The sequence below is a fragment of the Emericellopsis cladophorae genome (assembly GCF_022114955.1).
Source record: "Emericellopsis cladophorae strain MUM 19.33 chromosome Unknown NODE_16_length_390664_cov_118_533041, whole genome shotgun sequence".
NCBI lineage: Eukaryota > Fungi > Ascomycota > Sordariomycetes > Hypocreales > Bionectriaceae > Emericellopsis > Emericellopsis cladophorae.
In genome coordinates, this window is record NW_026250941.1 from 26,759 (window position 1) to 39,500 (window position 12,742).

Genomic DNA, 12,742 nt, shown 5'->3' on the forward strand with positions numbered 1-12,742 from the left:
TACTAGTACAATCGAAGATTTATGTGAATGGCCCAAGTTATCGAGCAGATCATGTGAAGCCTCTCGCCGGCTTCATTCGTTTGATAATGGCAGTGCCAGCCAAGCGATCGGCAATCACTTTTCGCCTCTTCTCTCAGCGTTAGCGCAAGGGATCCTCCAAGAACTACGATAATTTGTCCTCGGCGTTTACCTCTTCGAGCAGGCTGCCGCACAGTAAGCTTGCCAAGCACCGCGCAATCAGCGAATGCACCAGTGATGAGCGCAGGGCGGTTGCGGATACCCTCTGAGAGAACTTGTTAAACGCTTCTTTGTTCACGTAATTTCCAGTCTCTCAGGAGCCCTCGTTGATCATTCGACACTTGGTTCATGGTCACACGCGAAGCAGCAATTGTTTTCTCCGTGTGGCACAGCGCGGGACCTGATCCGGTCTAATATCTCTTGAGTCTTGCGTTGTTGAAAGCTGGAAAGCCACATGCCACAGAGGCAATCATCTCCATACATGATACGTGTAATTTTTGGTTCTTTCCACCCTGTCAACGTTCAGCTCACTGCAAGTGGATGAATGAGGCGGTCAGGAAAGTTGGGAGTATCGAAGGACATGGTTTGCGATCGACAAGCCAAAAGCGCTAACCATGACAGCAGTCACAGCACAGCTGCGCAAGAAGAAAGCATTCAAACCTACAAGTCCAAGTTGGCGCAGCATCGAAGGCCACCCCCATCACGCCTGGCAACTATCGCGAGGTAATGTTCCACAGAACACGCACTGCCATGATCAGCCTGCCAACCCAGCGTCATCCAGTAAACTGAAGTATATAGGTAAAGGAATCTGGGTAACGGCGGTTTGTTTGCCGTTCCCACTCGTGGCATTGATGACAGCCTTCACATAAGTATGCCAGCAGTAATGACAATATCAGCTAGGCTCCAGACCGTGCATCATCGCGCGAAGCAAAATTCAAGATCCCCCCTGAGTCCAAAGGTCCAACTTATTAGACCGAGACCAGGTGGCTACATGAGTGCCATGACACAGCGTCGCGTCTTTCATATCGTCCGTGTATCCGAGATGTTGACCAGACAGACCCGAGAGGCGTCTCCGGGTAAGTGACACTACTCGGTGGCCAAGCGATGGCGGTTTGCATAACTGCCATCCACTGATGGTAGGTCATAGAAATATCGTTGCCCTTCATACCGCGTTCACCGGGAAAAGAATATGTAAATACATCATATTGGGTTTGGTCCTGGACATATGTTTAGCCTGGGTGGCAACCGGTTGAGATCTGATTATCCAGCCGACCGCGAGGCATGTTCACTGGCCGAGAACACTTCCAGTAGCGGGCGGGCCGAATGTCCGTTATGGCTGTTGTGATCACAGAGGAGGCAGCCGTCAGGAATTTATGAGGTAGAATTGGCTGTTTTGGAGACGCATTGCCGGGTACGACGACGCCCTTTGTTTCCACGCCATGGACGGGCATTGAGGAACAACAGGAGCTAGAGCCGATGGGAATGGGGCTGGCCTGGTAGACTCATGATTGATGAGTCCCGCAGGTTTGGCGGACAACTTGTCTGCCTTGGGGGGCCCTGCCTCGTGAGTCTGTGTGCTGTGCAGATGATTATCGGGAAGCGCCCGTGTGACCTACGTTGCATCATAGGTTGGTATAACGTACTTGTGCGTAGCCATAGCCTGCTACCGTATTGCAAAACTGTTTAGCATAAAAGCCATGCGCTCCAATATGTAGAGCCGCCATATGCTGGAATTAGAAACGGCTTGCCTTTTTGGACTCAACGTCGCTAGACTTTTCTCTGTAGATTGCAGGATGACTCAGCAGCATGTGGACAGTTGACTAATAATTAAGCTGAGTATGCCCACCACGTCATTGGTGCCAGCATGCCTGCTTGTGTACGCCATCCAAGTTTCTCTAGCAAGTACGTATACGATATCTATCACTCTTTAGTATGTGATCCGACGCGACGAGGTTCATGCTGTCCATCATGCTCAGCTTCTTTTGCTAAATCTTGACGGAAACTCACTCATGGCCAGATCTCCAACGCCCAGCTAAATGCGATACGCTTGTGAGCCCTAGCTGTAAAGCTGCCCAGCCTGCTGTGGCGTCTGTGCTTCGATTGCCAGCAACAATGTCGACCACTACGAAACACACATTCGGCGAAAAGTGCCGCCTTGCGTCTGTGCCTCAAGTCGAGGGCGCCGATGGTCGTCCGCCAATCGAAGCCCAATTCTTCTATGCCTCTGTAATCCCCATCGATGACCCGCTCTCAGCAACATCCACCATCACAACCTCTGACGCGCGACCGGGCAAAGCCCCGTTGCGTCCATTCGCCAGGGGGGATAATAATGCTTTGGAGAAAGCGTGGATAAGCCTCCAAACCGAGGAAGATCAGAGTGCGCACGGAAATGCGAAAAATAGTCGAGAAGCAACGCCCGAAGTTGACAAGCCCAGTACCGAAAAGAGAACGCTGCTGGTGCAGAGTCTAGCTTTGAGGCACTGGGAACTTCACAAAGGAGGTCTACAGCCCCAAGAGCTGTCACTTCCCGTGGAAGTAGCAGCTACTGCGCTGAACGAGACCGCCTGTTGCACGGCGTTGTCGACTGATGTCGGCGAAGAGTTGGAGAGGACGTTTTGCTCACTTGCGAGAGAGTTCAGTCCGTCGCTCACTGTCGAAAGTGTTGTGAAGGACGTGGTGAGTATTGTTGATCGACTGCGAGACTCTGACGCCCGCCTTGCAGAAGAAGCAAACAACAAGGAGCAGGAAGTTGCGCCTACGAAGAGATTGAGTACGAGGTCTTTATCTCGCTCGCCTCGTGATTCTTTGAAATCTTCGACCCTAGACAGTAAAGTCAAGGCTGCCTTGCGTAGTGAAGGTGCTTATGCAGATGTTTCTGGGTCGACTCGCCGCCACGATGGCCGCGCGCGGTCAGGATCTCAGCCCACAAGCCATTCGTCTAGGGCACAGACGCCTGTCGGAAGCCCTGCGCAATCGAGAGGGCCCATGACTGACGACGGTATATCTGGTCAGCCGTTTGTGCGCGTTCCTAGCAGCGGAGGGCCCCCAAAGCCTGTCATTTCTATTCCGAGACATGGCACTTTGGCGCAAGAAGAGGCCCATGATGCTAACATTGACCATGTGGAAGTGCTGGAAGATCCCAAGCTTGAAGCCATTAAACTTGCCGGAGCTGTGAAGGCCACAAAATGGGGAAAGGAGGCTGTAGATGTTCCCGTCGGGGTATCTAGACTTCACATGGTGTCATTGCCCAATTTGCAAATGAAACCTATTTATTGGTCTCCGATCAACGACATGGCAGTGGTCACAAGAGCAACCTGGTTCTACAGGTAGGGTTTATTGCTTCCGAGCACGTCGCACCTGCGCTAACATCATCATTCACATAGGGACACGATGATGCCTGTGCCGTGTATTGTTGCCAATCAACTTGAAGCTGGCTACCACGACCTACGCCCGTGGAGCCAGACCTGGGCCGACGAAGTGAAGTGCGCTATAGACATTGGTGCCCTAGGCGAAGAAAAAGTTGCACATTGCTTGTGGCCAAGAGACGTCACCCGAAAGACTGCTAAGTCGCATGGCAGTGCTCACCCAAGCCGAACTCATCCCCCAATCTCCGCCGATCCGTACTGCGCTGCCCGCTGCTTTCGAGGCGAGGCAGCTGCCGAAGGCTCTATTGAACCGTCAAAGATGACTAGCGGTGACACGGACGCATCCAACCGACCTTTCCAAAATTATCACGTCATATACAAGGACGAAACGGTGGCCTTCTTGCTAAAGCCTAGCTTGAGTCCTTCGGCATACTACGGCAGGCGGCCACTGTCCAAGATTATGAAAGGTATTACGATTGGAATACCCGTAGTGAGAGGCTTCGACCGGCCGAAGTGGGAGCGCAAACATGAGAAGAAACCAACGCAACGGGGATCGGAAGCTTCACCCCCACACGCGTTGCGTGGTGAGCAAGGCGAACTCGTCTGCCCAGGCTGCGAAGCAGAAAAGAACCAGGGTCAGGTCACCGACCTCGTTCTGGTTGCCCACGGCATTGGGCAAAAGTTTGCTGAGAGGGTCGAGAGCTTCCACTTCACACACGCAATCAACGGGTTTCGCCGAGCGGTCAACATTGAACTGGGAACACCACTCGTCCAAGGAATACTTCGAGAGAGCCAGAATGGGATGATGATCCTACCCCTCAACTGGAGATTGGGGCTATCTTTCGAAGAAGGCGGTCCGATGCCTGAGGAGGACAAGGTCCATCAGGCGACAGACGGTTTCGGCCTGAAAGACATTGAGCCGACCACGATCCCGGCAGTCCGCAGCATGATCTCAGATGTTATGTTTGACATACCGTTCTACATGTCACACCACAAGAGCAAAATGATCAAAGCCTTGGTGACCGAGGCCAATAGAGTGTATCGACTATGGTGTAGGAACAACCCTGGGTTTGCAGAGCATGGCCGCGTGCATTTGATCGGCCATTCGTTGGGCAGCGCGATGGCCTTGGAAGTTCTTTCGAGGCAGCCAACGAGCGTCCCGCATTTAAACCTGTCACAGCCCGAGCCCGAGACCTCGTTCTTCGAGTTTGACACCAAGAATCTCTTCCTCGTCGGCAGTCCTGCAGGATTCTTCTTGCTTCTCGAGAGGGGCAGCCTGATGCCGCGTCATGGCAGAAGAAAGCCTGGGGCGGAGTCCGCAGATACCACGGCGGGTGGCGTTGTTGGCGAGGCTGGCACTTTCGGTTGCCTAGCAGTGGACAATATATACAACATCCTCGCCAAGGAAGATCCAATTGCCTATCTGCTGAACGGGGCCGTGGATCCTACATACGCGGCCAGTCTCAAGGTTGCCCATGTCCCTAGCACGGCCTCATCGTTCTTCAAAGCGTTTGGGGATGCGTTTCGCTACGTTATACCTGGGATGCAACCAGCGCAAAGAACCTTTGCTCCCGAACCCGCACGACCCCCAGCGTTCAGGCTCCCGTCCCAGCTCGAGCTCGAAGTACACGATTTCACTCGCGAGGAAATCGCAGAGAAGAAGATCTTTTTGCTCAACGACAATGGTCAAATTGACTACTATCTACGATCTGGAGGTGGACCTCTCGAGATCCAGTACCTAAACATGTTAAGTGCGCATACCAGCTATTGGACCAATCTCGATTTCATTCGCATGCTATGTATCGAGATAGGCAGAGAGCCTGGACGAGGCAACACCCTTCCTGCGATGAGAGCCGTGAAGGCCACAAAGCGCATGATTCCGTGAATCGGTGGTCCAGGGCAAAGAACGTGCAGGTTGTGGAAGCGGGTGCATTTTGAACGGATAAATATACCCAAGAAGCTGCGCGAAAACTTTTTTTTTTCTCATAATAGATTTTCCCCTATCGCTGTACAATGCTATGACAGATACAGTTGATGCCTGCATAGTTGAAAGATAGGCTGTGGTGCGCCTGGTAGATTCTACTAGGCCATGAGCTCACGGCATTCCCATTTGCATCATTTCCTGGTCCAACTCATCATCGTCATATTCGTGCAAGTCCGAATCGACGTTCTGAGGCGCCCCGAATGCTTGCTGGTCCCCCACAAACTCGCGGATCCTGAAATTGTCGGACCTACTGTTCTCTTGATGCTCCAGCAGGTCTTTGTAGCTCCATGTGCTGATGCCTTCCTGATCCTTGGCCTTGAAGGGTTGCGCCATCGTGCGTAAGAACCTCTTCGCCGAGCTGATGGCAACATCGGTGCTCAGATTGACATCTGAATCAAGAATGGCCTGGTTGATCCATTTTGGTAGTTGGTCCTTCTTCTTCAAGAAGCGGCGATCGGACAAAACCATGATTCCATAGTCATCTTTCCCACGCAGTACACGACCCAGGCACTGGGCTGCGTGTCGCATGGCGTCGAAGGAGAGGAAGTCGTTCTCTTTGATGCGGTAGGTCTCGCGCAGGAACTCCAATCGGGCCTTCAGAATACGCGACTCGGTGTATTGGAATGGCACACCGATGCACAGCACTGTCCGACCGTACTGGTGGTCGAAATCGATACCTTCAGAGACCTTGCCCCGCGCCACGCACAGGAGAACTGCACCACGACCATTGCAGCAAGCCGTGCGGAACGTCTCGAGCGCCAGCGAAGTTTCTTGCGCGTCAGGTGTCTCGACCAGAATGAGCTTGTACTTCCACACCTCGTCGAGAATATGCATGGACTGCCACATGCTGATGATGGATTCCATGTAGAGGTACGATGGAAAGAACACTACCATGCCGTCTGGGGTGATCTTGGCAAACTGCGTGAGAAGATCGCCATAGTTTCGTACCACGCTTGGCTCGTTGCGAACCTGAAAACTGGTGGACATGGCAGACTGGTCACTCCCTCTCGTCACAATCATGGGCAAGAACGAGCGCCGCGCCAGGGTGATTGTGTATGACTCTTGGACGACTGTGGGAAAGTCCAGCATTTTGGGGTACATTTCGAGAGGAGAGATGGTGCCCGAGGTGATGATGACGGAGTAGAAGCGGTCGAAGACAGGGCGAATGGCGATTGCCGCGTCGAGGCAGGTGAAGTGTAGGACAGGATTGGGGACTTCGGCAGTTTCGGACTCGTATGGTTCGAGAATCAGTAAGAATCCTTTTTCGTAAGTTGAGACCAGGGTTGCAAAGGTGGCCACTTCTTGGAGAGGTTGGTAGTCCTCGATATTTGTGAGCTCCAGCGTCCGGACGAGTGACGTTAGTCGTTCGGCACAGAACCGTAGCGGCTTCTTCTCGATGAAGGTATGTTCTCTGAGGTGGGACAGAAATGACGGCGGTGTTTCTGAAATAACTTGCCGGACTTTCATGCGAGTCTGCAGTGCGGATTAGCGAGCCTAGCTAGCAAAGGTCCATGTTATGTACCTTGAGATACTCAATAAAACGTTTCAAAAAGGAGACAAAGTGCTCGGCTCTGCGAATATTTCCAGGCACAGCTTCCTTCAACAGATCCTCCGGAAGTGCTGCCGCGGTTAGCCACCGAAAAAGCATGCCCAAGCCATTGCTGACATACCTGGGTTTGCCATGAACGCATCCTCTTGTCGGGCCTCATCTGCGTCTCGCAGGCCCTGGACCAGTTTTTGATACTCGGTCTGAAGTTGTTCTTGATCTGTATCACGCATTTCTGAGATTTTGCGTTCCAGGTTTTGCGCGCCCCTCGTAGCTTTATGCAACGACTCATTGGTGATGTCGGTGCTCAGGGCTTCGATACACACGTTATCAATGTTATGTGCTTCATCAAAGACGACGATGCAGTCCTTGGAGAAGTCCCGCGATACTCGCTCCGCAATTTTGGGATCCAGGAGGTAATGGTACGAAAAGATGACCACATTGCAGTATTGCATCTGCGATGGAGTCAGTGATCTGCGTTGTCGATATAATCGAGCTGCACTGTACCATTCGTCGTACTGTGAAGTACGGGCATTGCTTGTTCTCCTCTCCATATCGCAGTATCCCGTCAAACGTCCACACGCCGTTGGGTACCAGATTGTGTGGCTCCAGCAGGTCCAGGTTCTATAGTCGTGTAAGCCCATTGAACATCAGAGAAACAGTACGAGACACACGTCGTGATACACGCAAACGTCGACGTTCTCTCCACGGTCCTTCTTCTCCTTGACAAAGCCGGCCGTCAGACTTCGACATCGTGCATCAACGACGGCTCCGCTCTTCTCCCGCTTGACTGACGGGTGAAGACAAAGGTTCTTTCGACTCGTCAAACCCAGTCCTCGGAAATCCTCTTCGTATCCGAGCTGCTCAGCGCGATATTTCATGAGAGCCTTCAATTCAACCAGCGCCTTTTCAATCTCGGACATGGTACCTAATGTCGACGTTAAAGAGGTGTAGTGGCAATGAGTGACGGAGACTGACGAGAGCAATAAATCAATTTCCGCTTCTCTGGTTTGAATTGTTGATATGCCACAATGAGTGAGAGAAGCGACACGGTCTTGCCGGTCCCCGAAGGCATCTCCAGAACGCAGTGGCCTCCCGCATCCAAAGTTTCTGCACACATCAGCTAATGGCCATTGCAAGCCTTTCCGTTCACGTACTTTTGAGATCGCACATGTAGCTTGAGCCTTGTTAGTTTCGTCACAGACTCGATCTGGCCGCACTCACGCATATTGTTCTACGTTCTTGTCAGAGAGCACTTCTTCTCACGTGAACGGCCTTTTCTTACCAGGATATATTCTTGGGTACGGGAAAAGCACAGGTAGTTCACTGGTGTCGGTAAGCATCAATCAACGTCGTCCTAATGAGTGGGTCTTACTCAATGTAGAACTTCATTTTGGTGCTTTTGAGGGCCGCGCGCCCTCAGCGTGTTCCTGTACGAAGCCTCGAAGGTGGCCTCGTTCGGGGTTGAATGTCACAAATCTCAAGGCGCGATCGCGGTCTGAAGCTCACTGAATCGGTGACGTGACTTTGGAGCTCTAAAACTGGTGCCGTACAGGGATTGTGGAACAGTGCGGCGCGAAGTCACGTGCACGCGCTGCATCCCTAGAGGTGGTGATTCGCAACGACAACTCATTAACGTTGATTTGTGACCTTATTCGTCAATGGTTGTACAAACCGAGCTTCATACTGTCTCCATGGGCATATCAGACCAACGTCTTCAGGCGCATTCAGCCACGACGTATCGTCGTCGATGAAAACTTCAGTGCCGGTACGACGTACGAATCAGTCAGCAATTTGCAATTCAGACCCTGCGCATAGTATCATCCGGTCATTCCTCGATGCGAACAATGCGATGAAATTCCGGTCACTTGATCGTGCCTAGATATGGCATTGTCGACAAGGTTTTGGGTAGTACGTATTATGCCTCGTACGTATGTACTGTGCGACTGGAGACAAGCATTTGATAGCGCAAAAAGACTTCACGCCGCAGACCCGAACCATGTCGGTAGCAAGCATAACCCTCAACTGTTAGGACTATCACACGCGAATGTCGGCCTGCTATCTGAATTCGTCGATGCTGCGCAGGGCTGACACGAGCTTAGATCCGCCTGTCGATTTCTATGGCGTATCTCTAGGGCTGATTTCAATGGGCTATGAGACTTGGTCCCTCTCATCCGCCTGAGCCTGCTGCTTCTTCTCAGCTTCTCCGGCCCTGCGCTCGAGATCGTTGATCAGCATGGCATGGCGGTCCAAGCTCGGCACGAAGTAGAAGCCTTGGTGAAGCAACACCTCACTCCTGCGAGTGGACGCTTTTGAAGTCCGGGGCAGAAGACACGGAAAGGAGACTGCGTTGGTGAGATCGCAAACCACAGAGCATGGTATTCACATGTGCCGTAGACAGGACTTGTCCTCAAAGAGCTCCAGGTAAGACTTGGCCGAATTATCCCTTTTGCCTGTGGTGGCCTTCCGGATCTGAGCGTACTCCGCCTGTACGAGAGGGTCGTTGAAATTGCCATGCGCATGGAGCTGGGCCAGCGTCTGCAGCTCGCGCTCAGACTGTTCCCGGGTACTGAGCCGGCGAGGGAGGCGGACGATACAGCTCCTGTGCGAGTCACGATTTCAGCCTGATGGTGTGTGTGCGCGCGAGCCAATTGATTCCCGAGGACCAGGAATGTAAGCACGCGAGACCCAACTTTTTTTTGATCTGCAGACGGTCGTGGTCAGACCGGACAAGGCCTTCTTCCATGCACCCACGTTGTTGCTGCACAGCACGCGCTCATGGGATAACATATACATGTATGATGCTCACTCGCCTACCAAGTTCATCGAGCCCAGCGTTTCCTAGCTCTTAGCGACCCATTGCATGTAGAAGGGAGAGCTACACCCCTCCTTGATGTACATCGATACGTTCGTCGGAATCGTCACGAAGACCTGCCGACGGGACGATGTCACGGTCACTCGTCCACAGCTGAAGAAGCTGATCCAGACACCGGAATTCGTCAAGGACGTGTTGGCACTGGGTGACGACGAAATTCGGATCCTGCCTCATCTTGTGCCATGTTTCGTTGAGGTGCGCGAGTGTATTGGCCAATGTGACCAGCAAACGTGATTCCTTGCGCTTCTCGAGGATTTCGCCCATACGGGCGGGCCAACGTCAGGGTCACCTGGTGTGACGAGTCCGACTCGTATTGAGGGATCCAGAGCTTTCCGCGAACCTCGTATTACTGGCACTTGGTTTCGTCCAACCCTCGTGCAGTTTTTATAGATTCATCAAGTTGGCTGTGTGGTCCGGCAGCCTAACGTGCTCCGCAGTGACCCGGTTCTTTGAAGCTTATCAACTAATTGCCCGCATCGCTAAAACGCCCGTCCACGGGGGCGTTCGCGTTCAAACGGGACGACCCATCAATGCGTGAACTAGACAAAGGCTGGAGTGGAAATCCAAGGGACATAGGGAACCTACAGACGGGCTAGGCTGCGCTAGGCTTACATCGAGTCGTGAGGATTGGAATCTCCGGGTTTTGGCGTTTCATGGACACGAGAAAGTCGCCCGCGACAATTGCGCCTGTATCCGTACGTGCGAGTAGAATTGTTCATCGGTGACTGGAGATTACTGTTCATGGACGCTCGTTTATGGCGGTGTCCTGACTTGAGCTCACGCCTGGCGTGCTCCTCAAGTTTTCATCGTTCCCGACCAAGCCTCCTGTCGCGCTTGTAGGAGGGTGGTTTGGATGGAGACACGCCGAGATGCGCCCTTGATTCGTGCGGTTATTCAAGACGAGAGGACTCCCCGCATGAATTGACCCACCACTTCCTCGCACTATTGCTGCTCTCCTCATTACCTTAAGCGACCGCCTCACATTTGCTCTCCGGCCTACGGACTGGAGACTATGTGGTTCCTGTAGAATCTGCCCACGATGCGGCACGTCAATGCAACGAGGGGTTTGATACCAGACTGCGTCACTGATATCAAACCCCTCGTCCTAGACCTCTCCTCATAAGTCCCCTACTCAGCATTCCTGTTTTTCACTCTTCCCGTAATCAACACTTATCCCCCTCCTTGTCTTCACCATGGCCACGTTCACCAAGATCCCAGATGATGAGACGCCTGTTGTGTCCGTAAACCCCACCCACAAGATCTCCAAGATCGAAGACAATACATATGGTGGCTTCACAGAGTAAGTGGGCGGATAGCTGATATCCTCGCACATTGGCATCTTCCTGACTCTGCCTCAAAAATATAGACACATGGGCCGCTGCATCTATGGCGGGCTTTACGACCCAGGCAACCCCCTCTCGGACGAGAATGGGTTCAGGAAAGACGTCATCGAGGCATTCCAAGAGTTGAAGTGTCCAGTTGTGCGATATCCCGGAGGAAACTTTATCGCCACGTACCACTGGCAAGATGGTGTTGGGCCGCGGGAGAAGCGACCGAAGAGGTAAGCCGCCTGTTCCACACTCCTTCAGGCAATGGGCCTGACAATGTACTAACTCGTGCGCCTCAAAGGAAGGAGCTGGCATGGCACGGCATTGAGACAAATCAGTTCGGAACAGATGAATTCCTCAAGTGGTGCGAGGTCGTCGGGACCGAGCCATACCTCTGCCTCAACTTTGGAACTGGTGAGTCCCTCCCATATGGGCGTGTACAGGTATCATCTCACGGACAAGCACTGACAGGGCAGGTACACTCGATGAGGCCATGGGCTGGGTGGAATACTGCAATTCCGACTCCGACAGCGACTATGCCAACATGCGCCGCGCCAACGGGCGGGACAAGCCGTACAATGTCAAGTACTGGGCTCTCGGCAACGAGTGCTGGGGTCCCTGGCAGGTCGAGCAGATGACACAGGAGGACTACGCCAAGAAGGCCAACCAGTGGGCTAAGGCGATCAAGCTGCTCGATCCAAGCGTGCAGCTGATCCTGTGCGGCAAGGAAGGGCCAACAGCGTGGGACTACCACGTCACCAAGGAGTGCATCAACTACAGCATGCACATCCTCGGGAACAATGATGCGTCGTGCCTGATCGACATGCACAGCATCCACATCTACACAGCCTCCAGCGACCACCTGAAGAACGTGACGGCACCTCGACAGGCGGAGCGGGCCATTGAGATCACCAGCGGACTCATCGACCTGGCGCGCATCGAGAACAATGTCCCGCCGAGCATCCCCAGGCAGAAGATCTGCTTCGACGAGTGGAACGTGTGGGACCCGGTGCGCGCCCCGGGCTGGCTGGGGGCCGAGGAGCAGTACACGCTGTCCGACGCGCTCGCCGTGGCCAACTGGCTCAACGTGCTGATCCGCCAGAGCAAGAACATTGGCATGGCGACGATTGCGCAGTCGGTCAATGTCATCGCGCCGCTCATGACCACCAAGACGGGCCTGATGAAGCAGGCTACGTGGTGGCCACTGCTCCTCTTCAGCAAGTACATGAGGGGTTCCACGGTGGCGTGCCACGTCCAGAGCGGCGAGTACGACGGTCCCACGCAGCCGGCGTGGATTAGGGGGGCGATTGAGACGCCGTGGCTCGAGGTGAGCGCGGCGGTCGACGACGAGGGCGTGGTCTCGCTGGTTGTGGTGAACATTCACGACACCAAAGACTTTGGGACCAAGGTGGAGGGCATCACCCCTGGCGCAAAGGTCGACGTGTACACCGTCACGGGCGCGAGCTTGCAAAGCACCAACACGGAGGAGAAGACAGAGGTTGGTGTCCAGGAGAGCAGCTGGACGGCCGAGGCGACGTACACCTTCCCCAAGGCATCGATGACTATGCTGCGATGGAAGCCCTGAGTGTATGCAGTGAATTTGACCGGGCTTTGATCTGCCAATGT

At 53.5% G+C, this 12,742-nt stretch overlaps 4 protein-coding genes across 4 annotated transcripts; 2 read left to right on the plus strand and 2 right to left on the minus strand.

Annotated features, from left to right (window-relative positions):
- Window positions 1-3,702: 3,702 nt before the first annotated feature.
- On the plus strand, window positions 3,703-5,268 carry J7T54_003404 (uncharacterized protein; the record flags this gene model as incomplete). The annotated part of the gene is made up of 1 exon (XM_051505669.1): window positions 3,703-5,268. The coding sequence occupies one exon, from the start codon at window positions 3,703-3,705 to the stop codon at window positions 5,266-5,268; it is 1,566 nt and encodes a 521-aa protein (XP_051362841.1).
- Window positions 5,269-5,478: 210 nt separating this feature from the next.
- On the minus strand, window positions 5,479-8,305 carry J7T54_003405 (DNA repair helicase-like protein; the record flags this gene model as incomplete). Its single annotated transcript, XM_051505670.1, has 7 exons — window positions 5,479-6,840; window positions 6,890-6,987; window positions 7,038-7,368; window positions 7,433-7,537; window positions 7,588-7,841; window positions 8,071-8,090; window positions 8,289-8,305. 7 exons carry the CDS (start codon window positions 8,303-8,305, stop codon window positions 5,479-5,481), a joined length of 2,187 nt encoding a protein of 728 aa, XP_051362842.1.
- Window positions 8,306-9,064: 759 nt separating this feature from the next.
- On the minus strand, window positions 9,065-10,052 carry J7T54_003406 (sugar transport STP1; the record flags this gene model as incomplete). The annotated part of the gene is made up of 3 exons (XM_051505671.1): window positions 9,065-9,209; window positions 9,300-9,469; window positions 9,813-10,052. 3 exons carry the CDS (start codon window positions 10,050-10,052, stop codon window positions 9,065-9,067), a joined length of 555 nt encoding a protein of 184 aa, XP_051362843.1.
- Window positions 10,053-10,981: 929 nt separating this feature from the next.
- Window positions 10,982-12,701, plus strand: J7T54_003407 (uncharacterized protein; the record flags this gene model as incomplete). The annotated part of the gene is made up of 4 exons (XM_051505672.1): window positions 10,982-11,088; window positions 11,155-11,349; window positions 11,418-11,530; window positions 11,593-12,701. 4 exons carry the CDS (start codon window positions 10,982-10,984, stop codon window positions 12,699-12,701), a joined length of 1,524 nt encoding a protein of 507 aa, XP_051362844.1.
- Between the last annotated feature and the right edge of the window lie 41 nt (window positions 12,702-12,742).